The following is a 12,096-nucleotide window of genomic DNA, read 5'->3' on the forward strand; positions in this document are numbered from 1 at the left end:
TGTGTGTGTGTGTGTGTGTGTGTGTGTGTGTGTGTGTGTGTGTGTGTGTGTTGGGGGTGGTTGGAGGATACATTCCGAGGCCAGTCAAATTTAAGTGAGCCCAGTGAATGGATTCCTGTCTCCAGGATAGAAGAGTTTATGTAGGGGTGTGGAGAGAAGTCATAATCGTAAAGGTTCCTGGTTTAGGTTATGGGTCTGGAATGTTCCGTGGGTTTCCTCTATGAGCTGTTTCATTCTCACAGAAGGGTCATGAGATAGCAGCTCCATCTTCTAGATAAGGACTGGGAAGAAGAGGGGTTAATAACTTTCCCACGGCCATGCAAGGAAGAGATGGAGAGGTGGAATTTGGGTGCAGCCATGAATGTCTTCCTGCCCTTTCCATCCACACTAACAGTGCTTTCTATGTAGACCTTGAGTGTGCTGTCATGAGGCTCCCTCTCAAATTGTGTGATCACAGTTTGCCTGTGTGTTTGCCTTCTCCAGCTATGGAGTGTACCATCTGGGGCGAGGACTATGTCATAGGCAAAGATCCTGGCTATGGTTGAGAGCATGAAGGGAGCTTGACACTGGAAAGAGAGGCACCGATGGCTCCTAGCATCTTGGGCTTGGGTAGCTGAGACATGAAGGGAGGCTTAAGTGGAACATTTTGAAAAGAGAAGGGTATTTGGAGAGCAATGGAACTTGGTTGTGAAAGCTGGAGAAGTGTCAGGAAGCCCAGGCAGGAGGTCCAACAGAAGCAATGGACCATTTCCTACCCCCCCCCCCCCGAAAGGTACTAGGAGCCCTCCCCCTCCCCGGCAGCTTAGGAGTCACAGATAAAAGTCTGCTTGGTGCAGAATTTTTTTTTTTCAGGTTGTCATCCAGGCCTAGCAGGTGTATAGAGGTCCCCAGAGAGGGGACACCTACAAGCTTCCAAAAAGGTGGGCGCTGCCACCGTGGTAACTGGGTCTGATTATTGACTTTGCTCTGTTTGCTTCCCCTACAAATGTTGGCCATTGTATTTAGTACTTAAATTATTTTTATATAATTGAATTATATTTTATTCATTATGCTAATTAAAGACATGCTAACAAGGGTCTCCTAGATTCAGACCTGGTCTTAGAAGAGACAATGGTTGAGCTGGGCAGGGGTGGCCCGCCTTTAATGCCAGCACTCAGGAGGCAGAAGCAGGCACATCTCTGAGTTTGAGGCCAGACTGGTCTACAGAGTGAGTTGTAGGACAACCAGAGCCACACAGAGAAACCCTGTCTTTGGGTAGTTAAAACTAAACTAAGAGAGAGATGATGGTCGAAAGAAGATGGTTCTGAAGTTAAGAGGCCAGATTTGAATCCTTGCCATGTTTTTCCTCGCCATGACATTGGGCACATCCCAAAGCCTCTTTGAACCTTGATTTCTTTGCTGAGTAACAACACTGATATGCATGGGAAGGCTCTATAAGAGTGTGTAAAAGCATTAGCTCATTGCCTGCTTCATGGATAGTGTCAACCAATATTTATTTTCTTTATACAAACTGACAAGAGCACTTATCACCCAGGGGAACACCTTGTTGTGTTCTGAGCATCAGGTATTGGGGTTGTTAGATCTAGGGAAGCAGCCCACAGACCTTAGTAAACCGGCAAAAATGGCTAGTCTTCCCGATCCCACGCTGAGGGCCAGGCCCTTCACTGTGCCCTTTGGGATCTTAGGCAGACCGACAAGGAAACCGAGGCTTGGGTGAAGTCACTTGCCTGAGGTCATGCAGCATGTTGCTAGCCTTCCGTTGCCATGTTTCTCAGTAGGGCAGGAAACTTCGAGGTTTGGTTTGGGGGCTGTCTGTATCTCTCTTCTGGGCACACAGGAGCATGTTACATAATATCTTGAAACAAAAGGCTTGCAGCAGCTCTCTCTTCTTCCCGCTATTAACTGGGAGCCATGTTCATATACAACAAATTCCTAAATAAGCCCAACAGCTGTCCTTGGTTATGACCGGGCTCGCTGGTCACTGGACTCCCTGGGTCTGGACTCCCACGATAAAGGACAGTGCCAGGCTTGAGGCATGTGTCTGTGAGTTTAAGGCCAGCCTCTGCTACATGGTAAGTTCTAGGCCAGCCTATGTTACATGAGAACTTGTTGCAAAAAACTAAGACAAAACAAAACAACAAAAAGCAATTCTCTCCCTCCCCCATCACACCACACATACACACAAAACCCTGCCAAAAAAAAAAAAAATGTCAGGAGGTTATAGCTTACCACTCCCCCAGCTCCTGTGATTCTAGCTAAAGAATTCAGTTTAAAATAACCATCAAAGGTGGTTTGAAAGAACCAATGACATCGAAGGAATAAAGCTGCTGGCCTTGCTGAGTGGGTGGGGAGATGGCTAGGCAGACCCTGGGTGGGTGTTGTGGCTAGGACCATATATCATTTTCCTGTCATGGCGGAGGGGGTGAGAGATTCAGGGGGCACACAGACTTTTCAAGACCCAGAGAAAGCAGGGCCACGAGGAACTAGAGTGGAGAGGACTTAGCGGAGATCTGACCCAGTCTCTGCGTTTTTACAGTGGGGCTCATCCAAGGATATGTCGAGGGTTCACAGAAGAGTTAGATAGACTGGACCCCAGGGCTCCTGGAGGCAGCCAGCTCCTCCAGAGCCCCAGCCTTTGAGGCCCGCCCTCAGTATGGGAGCTTTGGGCTTGCTCCAAAGAAGGGGATCCTTGCTGCTTACACAACCATAGGTGCAAACATTGCAAGGCCTCTTCTCTTATCTGGAGTCTGGTGGAGCCATTGCTGGCTCTTAAAGAAGACCTCCCCATGTAAAACCGTCCTTAGGGATGAGCAAGCCCACCCTGAGAGAGCGTGTCTGAGATGTGTCTCTCCTGGCGTTTTGCCCCACTCTCAGCTTATTGTAGAGTCACCTACGACTTTTCTCACTTTGCCCCTTACTTGCGGAACGGGGTGTGTGGGTTTGCCTCCGCCCCCGGATGGTGCTGCAGAGAGGAGAGAGGGGTGCTGGCTAGGTACGTGGAGCTCCAGACATCCACCAACCAGCCTGCTAGTGCACGATTCTTTGACCAAAGGAAAATGTGTGTGAGGCCCTGCAGGGGTGGAATCCACCCTGAAGGGCTGAGCAGGAGAGAGCACGATGACATCATGATTATGAAGGTCTGAAGGTCCCAGCGGGATAAAAGCAGGGCAGGGCACAGACCTGAACTTGCCTCCATCCTCCTGCATCTGCTTCTTCCTGGCAAACTGCCAGATGCAGAATGAGGGCCCCTGAGAGAAGCAAATGATGGAGGTCAGCCCCAGACACTGGGGGAGCTGGGGACAGGAGTGACAAGTAGAAAACACACGAAACACCTTCCAGCTGTATTCTCCAAAGGCTGATGGACCTGGGTTTGAATCATAGATTTGCCAATTTTGGGGAGTCATTCATCCTTTCCAACATTCAGGTAAAATGGGACCTGTAAAATGGGACCCATGTCTTGTGGCTGGGGTAAGACTCCAGGTAGGGATCGGAGTCTGCCTGATTATCTATCGTTACAATGCCCTCTAGCCACCAGCAGATGCCAGGCGCTGTGATTTGTGTCCCAGCTGAAGGAGTTGAGCTGTAGAGAGAAGGGGGTGCGTGTCTGTGCCATGGGCAGGCGCTGGGAATGCGATGCGCCTTGTGGCTCCCAAGGCCTAGGCTTTGTCTCTTGGACACTCATCCCGTAATTGCTTTCAGTCGCTGCTTTCAGTCTCTGGGAACCACTGGCTCAGATACCCACTGCGTGCTCCAAGTTGGGCTGATGAAAATGTGCCAGAGTCATTAAGTTATCAGTAGGGAAGGCAGCCGCTTCTCCCCGGCAGGAAGGATTCTGCTGTCTGCTGCAGCCGGCTTTGTTCACACAAACTGCCAACGCTCCCCCCACCCCACCCCAATCCTGCCCCAGACAACAATTGGAGTGGGACTAAAGGGGATAGGGGACGTGCCGTCCCTGCTCTGGGACAACACTGATGGCATTCGTAACCCTAGCCTGGAGGTCCCATGTGGAGAACCCAGCTCTGGACCAGGAATGTAGGCAAAGCTATTTCTGCAGCTTGACAGATGGATCCGCCCCAGGGGGAAGGAGAGAGAGGGAGGCAAGCTGGACTTCCCTTGCCACAGCCACTGCTCTCCACACGCGCCGCGCCAGGGACACAAAATCCAGGTGCTTGCTTGCCAAGGTGAAAAGAAGGGCCTTAGGCTGTGCGCAGATGGGGCTGACTGGTCCCAGGGGTGGATGGCTGCTGAGGTGCATGACGCAGAGGAGCGGGCCCTGGGGAAGGAGACTGTGGAGGGAAGATGGGGGTTCAGCCCTCTCTGCATGCTTCAGCAGTCTTGGGGCTTAGGCTGATTCCCTGCGACAGCTTCTTCCAGAGAGGGATTGCTGAGTTGATAAAAGGGAGCAGATGGTTGCCAATACTTTATTTTCAGAATGTTATTTTTCTCCTTACCTTCTTTCCCACCCTACACCATTACCCCAGACTTCAGAGGAGAAACAGCCAGCTCCCTCCCTTTTGGGGTTTATTGTCTTTGCTGAGCCCTCTTTGATGGCGGTGGGGGATGATGACAGCTGATGATGACTGAGACCATGGAGGCTCTTTTCGATTGTTCCCTTGTATCTCTCTCCTTATGGTGAGATTAGGTGTGCTGTCACAATGAGCCCCATTCCGGAGAGGGTGTGCAAGTGCGGAGAGGCTGAGCAGTTTACTCGAGATCATGTAGTCAGCGGTGTCAGAGAGTTTGAACCCACCTCGTTCAGATGTGGGCTATTCAGATGCCGGTGCCTTTTCCTCCCTCTCCAATGACAAAACTGACCAGGGCCAGAGCAGTCAACCACACTGGCACAGCGACCAGTCATCTGGCCTAGGCACACTTCTGGGAATCTTGACTCAGCTGCTTGGGGCCCAGGTACACCCTGGTGGATTTAAAGCTTTCAGCCGGGGTAATTTACTCCCACATCTCCACTCCCAGATTTCCAGTGCATGATAAGATCCAGAGGAGAAAGAGAGCGGTCGGTTGATAAAATGCTTGCTCTGAAAGTATAAGGACCCGAGTTTGATTCCTGGAACCTATCTGAAGAGCTAGGTGTGTTAGTGCGTGCTTGAAGTCTCAGCACCGGGCGTATAGAGGCAGGTGATCATGAGGCTCACTGTCCGGCTAGTCTGCCCTGCAGTGAGCTCCAGGCCACTGACAGCAGATTCTCTCGATGTATATACACCAATGAGAGGCCCCTGAAGAATCTTTAGGAAGTATTTCAAAATGGTGGCCACGGACCATGAAACCCAGTATGAAGCTCTTTCTGACTGCCCAGATCAGTTCCCTATGAAGTTAGCCCTTAGTGTTTGGAGTGACTGGGAAGCAGGATTAAACAGTGTCATTTCGTGCTTGTCTTCTTCCCATCAAAGTATAGCACTCTGATTCCATGGCAGTTGTCTCGGAATAAATCACAGAGCCTTGACTTCCTCTCTCACCCCATGATGATGTCATTGGAAAGACTAGGCCTTCCCATTCGGAGCTTTGTTTGGAGCTCAGCGTCTTCTCCGATAACTCCAGTTCCTCCCAAGTCAGCCTCTCAAGCTACCTCCCTTCAGCCGGTGGCCTGCTCACAGACCCACCCTGATAAATCACCACACTCCTCTCCTTTATAACTGTAGACTCCTCCTTCCACGAGCTGCCCTGCCTCCTCCTATAGTCCTGCTGGAAGGAGCCGTTTGGCACTTCCCTGTTTCCTGGAGCATGCCAGCCATCTGCAGCATCGTCTCATCCTCCAGAAGGTCATGCATTATCTTTTGCTGTGGTGGCCTCCCAAGGGCCATATGCAATGTTCCCCTCTCCGTCTCCATCCCTTTTGGCCTTCCTTGGCACCCCTGCCACGAAGCCCGAGTCTATCTACCTTTGAGACTGGTGTATTAATTACTGTTCTGTTGCTGTGATGTAACACCATGACCAAGGAGACTAAAAGAAACAAGAGTTTATTCAGGCTTACAGTTCCAGAGGTCTGTAAAAGTCCACCACGGCTGGGAGTCATGGCAGCAAGCAGCAGGGACAAGAGCTCACATCTTGAACCACAAGCAGGAAGCAAAGAGAGAGATTGAACTAGAAATGGCTTGAAACTTTTAAACATCAAAGTCCAGCCTCTCCCCACCCCCTCCAGTGACATACTCTCTTCCTCCAGCAAGGCCATACCTCCTAAGCTCCACCAACTAGGGACCAGGTATTCTAATGCCCGAGACTATGGGGGGAGTCATTTCTCATTCAAGGCACCGCAAGGGGGATTAGAGCTGCTGTGAGCATGTTTGCTTGCTGCACCCAGAATCCTAGCCTATGAGGAGCACTGAGGAGCTGTGGCTGGGGACTCCATGCTTCTGTCCTTGAAACCCTCCTCCTGTGGGGTATGCTTCAGGCTCTTGCATGAGTCTTTCTTAACTAATTTAAAAGTGGAGTCTTGTGTTTCCCAGGCTCCTTCCCGTGACCACCTCTGTTGTTCCTCTCCACAGTTTTCCCTCGAAGTGTCTGAACACCCTTAACTTCTAGTGCCACCGTTCCTGTAGCCTGCTCACATCTCTTTCCATGAGAATAAAAGTACCGCAGGCTGAACCCATTTCCTTTCTTCCTTAAATTTGGTTCTAACAGTTCACCCAAGTCAGGAATCTGGGAGTCTTCCTTACTTCTCTTAGCTGATGTCCGGGTGCTTGTCACAGTCAGACCCCATGCCGGACCCTGTGGAAGAAATGTGTGTGAATGTACAGGGCCTGTCTCTCTGGCTGCCTGTAGGAGTGGTGTAGATTTAGTTCCCGGATGTGAACGCCAGGATCCGGATGATTGGCAGGACCTCCCTGGGGAAGGTCATTAGAATGAAGAGCTGAAGAATGATTAGATGCTCATCAGGGCAATTGGGGGTGGGGGGCATGCTAGGCAGGGGGATGAGCATGCTCCCAGGCTCTGTGGTTAGGAGAAAACTGCTTAAGACATAAGCAGGAAGGCAAGAAGGAGGCAGGACCTGGTGCCACAGGAGGCCAGGGCCGGGCAGTGCACATCAGAGACTGCCATGTTAGTTGGCACCTCTTTGCATTCTTACACCCCTTTCTAACAGTTTCAGTCTCGAACCCTTCTCCCCATAATTCATTTCCACCTGTGAAGCATATTGTTTTCATCTGCCAGCAAGGCAAATTGTGTCTCGCCACCTTCGGATTCAGCCTGTAAACAGCATGCTAACATGTGAGCCAGACTGAGTTGAGCCTCTAAGTAAACTCCTCCCCTGGTTCCTTGTTGTCAGGATAGAGCCAAGACCAGTGGCCTTTCTTGTTGGCTTCCCCAAACCCACCCTCCTTCTTTGCTGCAGCTTTCTCAAACGGTTCCCGGTACCCTTGAGGTGCTGGGTGGCTATGCTCTGGAGCTCCAGGCGAAGTCTTGCTCATCGCATGCTCTCCTCTAAGGGCCTCATACTCTAGGAGGCCATTCCCCCCCCCCCAGCTCAAGACACGTGCTGCCCCTCTCAGACAGCCCTCTCATCCATGGCTGCTCACATAGCCACCTTCTCTCTATCCTTCATAGGCACATCTCTTTTGCTAGACTGAGAACTACTTGGAAGAGAGGAATCTGGGTCCCTTGCTCTTCATCCTTTTGGTGCCCCCAGGCTAGCATAGACTAGCAATTAATAAACCCATTGTTGAAGGTCTGTCGATGAAGGACAGACGATGTTCAGTCAAGCCACAAACGATGAGGCTTTGTCCTGAGGCACTTTAGGAAGGAGTCTGGCTTCCAGGACACCTCTCTGAGCTGCCTGGATCTGGATCTTCTAGTGACCGATCATAAGCCTGAGGGTGGGCTCCACTCCACCCCCACACACTAGGCCTGAGTCTTCTCAAGCTTTAGAGAGTTTCAGGATAATCGGGGTTCTCTGGTTTGTTGAATAGATGGCTGGGTCTTTCCCCCTACCACACCCCCTTGATTCCAACTCAGGGGCTGGGGGTGGGGCACCTGAGAATTTGCTTCTGTAACAAGTTCTCAGGTGACGCTGGTAGTGCTGATCTGGGAATCATGTGTGGAGAATCTGTGTTCTAGAAAAAAAAATTGTTTCCCAAAGTATCTCTCTCCACAGTGTTAGTGAAAAAGCGGATGGTCTCACTTGGGTTTGGCCTTATAGGTTTCAAGAGCCATTAATATGAGATTAGTGTGTGTCTCTGTTAGGTTTTCCATTGCTATGAAGAGACACCATGACCATGGCAACTCTTAGAAAGGAACACATTGGAGCTGGCTTACAGTTTCAGAGGTTTAGTCCATTATCATCATGGCGGGAAGCATTGCACCATGCAGGCAGACATGGTGCATGAGAAGGAGCTGAGAGGTCTACATCTCGATCTGCAGGCCGCAGAAGGGGACTGTGTGGCACACTGGGCATAGCTTGAGCCTAGGAGACCTCAAAGCCCACCCCCACAGTGACACCCTTCCTCCAACAAGGCCACACTTCCTAATAGTGCCACTCCCTATCGACCAAGCCTTCAAACACATGAGTCTATGGGGTCCAAAACCCCTTCAAACCACCACAGTGTGATAGACAGATTAGATACTACAGCTTGCCTCTACCACTGGCTCTTGCCTCGCCCACAAATGCGCCCATATCCAATTCATCAGCCACTTAACCTATACGTTTTGTAGAATGTGCATGGCAGCAGATGAAGCAGAGCCTTGGGTAGGCCAGTAGGAGAACCCTGAAAAGGAGATGGCAGGTGTGGACAGAATCACAACTCAGGAAGTCTCAGGGGAGGAGCACCTTCTCTGAAGGGCAGTAAATTCCTATCCCCGGGAGTTCCAGCACAGGCTTCTAGAGTATTAGTGGGGATAATATTAGCGGCTTGTTAGTCTAAGTGACCGTTAATATCTTGAAATTCTGTGATGAAGCATAAAAGCAATGGTTGACCCCGCCATGCATAAATAGCTCACTTGGGGTGGATGTGCAGAGGGCCCAGGCTGCCTTCTGCAAACAATGGAGGCAGCTCTATTTTGAATAGATACACATTCCTCACCCACAGCGTGTTTGGTGACCAAGTGGATTCATATCCAATGGCCCTGTAATTTGCTGCTTATTGACCTCAGATCATTTAAGAGGTTAAATGGAAGAAGCCACAAGCAGGCAGAGAGTGTGTCTCAGGGGCCTCTTTATGTCCTGCTTCCTAAGTCACATGGAATTGAGATTCAAGGCACCATTTTAGTTTGTTTTGAGAGAGAGAGAGAGAGAGAAGAGAGAACACACCTTAAATTACAGCTAAGTTTCTCATTGGAAGGGCCCAAACTTTAAGGTGTGATAAGCAAGGCTGATTGCCCATTACTTAGAATTTACTGAACATCTATTATTCTTTACAGATACTGTTTATGATCTTTTAATTAACTTTCAAAGTAAGTATTATCTTCATATCCAGAGAAAAGGCACAGAGAGATTATGTGTCTTGTCCAATTACATGTAGCAAAACTTTCCCATTCGCTTTTGGAAGTTGACATAGCTATAAAATTGGACCCCAATAAGGATAGTTAAAAAAATTATAGCTCTTTGAGTCCGAGTTCAGATACAGTATTATCAAATTGAATTCAGCAGTATATCAAATGAATAATACACTCTGACCAAATGGAGCGTGTTCTAGGAATGCAAGAATGGTTCAATAATAAGAAATATTAGGAAACCAGCCTAATTCACCATATCCATAAGCTTAAGAAAAACCACATATGAGCAAATGCTTAAAAGGCAGTTGATAAAACTTTCCTATAATAAGACTCTAAAACAGGAACGACAGGAACTGCTTAAATTTAAGAAAGGCTTAAAATTAGCTACAGAGTCATTCCAAGCAGTGAAATCCTAGGTCCAGCTTCATAAAACTCGGAGACATCTAATTCTGCCATTTGAAGCGATTAGCCTGGCTATTACTCAAAATGAAGTATGCTAATTAGAAATAGTTTACTTAAGCAAGGGAGGGAGGAGATGGCGCTACCTATCCAACGGGGAGAACCTGATAGGAAAAGGCTAGCTGTGAGAAGTCCTTATGGTAGAGCCTAACGGCTCTTCTCCACATAGTGATAGTCATGGCCACTGAATTTGGACAGCCAGAACTGGGATTTGAGCCTAGGTCTGTTGCTAAAGTCCTGCTTTACTCCTTATGAAGCATGTGTGCTCTCTGGGACTAGGGCTCTGGGAAAAGGGAGAGTTGCTCAGAGCCAGCCCACCCCCCCAAAGCGTGAGGTCTGGGATGAGTGTGTGGGAGACATGGTTGGTGGTCTGCCCCCGCCCCAGGTCACTTTGCCTGCCTTTTGCTCTCTAGGTCCTGAGGAGCCAGTGTTCTGAACGACCCCCGTTCTTCTTGCTTCTAAGATGCCATTTTAGCATTACCAGCTGCCTTTTGTCTCAAGGGTGCCAGGGGCTAATTGGAGCTTTGAGGTCACGAGCTCTTGGCTTCTCCAGCCACCAGGATGCCTCAGTCTCATTGTATTCCTGGTGAGGGCAGAGCACATTTTCCTGGCATAAACCACAGGATAACACGTGGAGAATGTTACCCAGTGGAAACTTGCCTGCCTCATACAGAATCAAGCACAGGGTGGTGAGCGGGTCACTGGAGAGGGACTCAGGAGACCTGGGTTCTGGTGGCTTTTCCAATGATGCGTTCTGTGCATGTCACTCATTCGTGACCTGAAATGTTGGACTAGGCAGGCTTCCGGTGACAGTTGAATCCAAGGTTACGATGCTAATCCCCTCTTTCTGTGTGCTCAGCACCTTTTGAAGTGCCCTGTGTAGGGCTGGGAGAATGGCTCAGTGACAGAGCACTTGCCTAGCATACCTAGCTCCGTAACACACACACACACAGTCAGGCTGTGCTTGCCCAAGAACACAGCACTTGCCTGTGTTGTGTGTGGTCAACGAGGTAAGTCCATTTCTGTCTCTAAAGCAATGGAGGCCCAGAGCAGCTCACTGACTTGCCCAGGGTCCCGCAGGCAGAATGGTGGCCCTTACACAGCTGTCAGCCTCTGTGCTCTCGTAACTCTTTTGCGTACACGAGGTGCGTGTGGTTGCGGTGGTGCGGATCTGAGGGTGGGAAGTTCCTTTAAGGGGGAGGCCTAGCTCTGGTGTGGACAGCTGGGGACTGTTGCGCCGGAGTGTGAGAGAGTGACCGCAGAAGTTGCTGACATCGTCCTCCCATGGCATCTTCTCTTTTCTTCTCTAGTCTGTGGCAAGCGCTACAAGAACCGGCCGGGACTCAGCTACCACTACGCGCACACTCACCTGGCCAGCGAGGAGGGAGATGAAGCCCAAGACCAGGAGACCCGGTCCCCACCCAACCACAGAAATGAGAACCACAGACGTGAGTCCCAGCTTGTGAGGTTGGGGAGCGAGGGACGGGACGGGTAGTGCGGGGAACCATCTTTCTCTGTCCGCTCTGGCATCTGGCAGTAACCACGGATGGGTCTCTGCAGGAAGTTGACTCCAAAGCACAGCCAGCCACCACACCAATGGCTGAGCTAAGCCACCAGCTATGAGCAAGCAGGTCAGAATGTGTGTGGTCAGCCTTGTCTCCAGACAGAGGTGGGGTGCTTCATGAGTGTCCAGCGGAAGGGGAGTGTCCTCACCTGGCCGATGTCAAAGGCCAGACTTGCCCATCTCCATCTTTTTCCTTAGCTTCACAGATGTTGGGAATGACTGATGTTTGCTGGCTGATTGCTATGGTTTTGCTGTATGGGTTCACTAGTTTAGGTACAGGACTCGCCTGCCACCTGGATGAATACATCCCTTGGGATGACAGTTGGACCTCTAGACTCAAAGCGATCCTGAAGATGTGTTTCTAGTCTTTCTCTTCTTCCTCAACTTCTTCATGAATGAGAAGTCAAAGAGGGGGTTAGCATTTACCACTCTCTACCCTCCGTTACGGTTTCTGGGCTGACAAAAACCTCAACACAGGATGTGGTCACAGAATCTGTTGAGCTTGGGTCATACTGAGATCACTGAGGGAGGGCTATTTTTTTTTTTTTTTTTGGATATATGATGCGGGCTTTGCTTTCTTTATACATTTTATTGGTACCTATTTTTTTTTTTTTTTGAAAATGCTTTCCTTTGAG

General features: G+C 49.8%; 1 protein-coding gene across 8 annotated transcripts in view; it reads left to right on the top strand.

The window, feature by feature from the left end:
• Dpf3 (double PHD fingers 3) overlaps nucleotides 1-12,096 on the top strand; it is a 268,017-nt gene that overhangs the window by 179,050 nt on the left and 76,871 nt on the right. For all 8 annotated transcript variants that reach the window (XM_055592871.1, XM_055592874.1, XM_055592877.1 and 5 more), the window contains one exon: nucleotides 11,208-11,345. In XM_055592871.1, coding sequence (XP_055448846.1) covers nucleotides 11,208-11,345 — 138 coding nt within the window. The remainder of the gene's footprint in view (nucleotides 1-11,207; nucleotides 11,346-12,096) is intronic.

Source organism: Psammomys obesus, unplaced genomic scaffold (genome assembly GCF_907164565.1).
Source record: "Psammomys obesus unplaced genomic scaffold, mPsaObe1.curated_primary_1811, whole genome shotgun sequence".
NCBI classification, from domain to species: domain Eukaryota; kingdom Metazoa; phylum Chordata; class Mammalia; order Rodentia; family Muridae; genus Psammomys; species Psammomys obesus.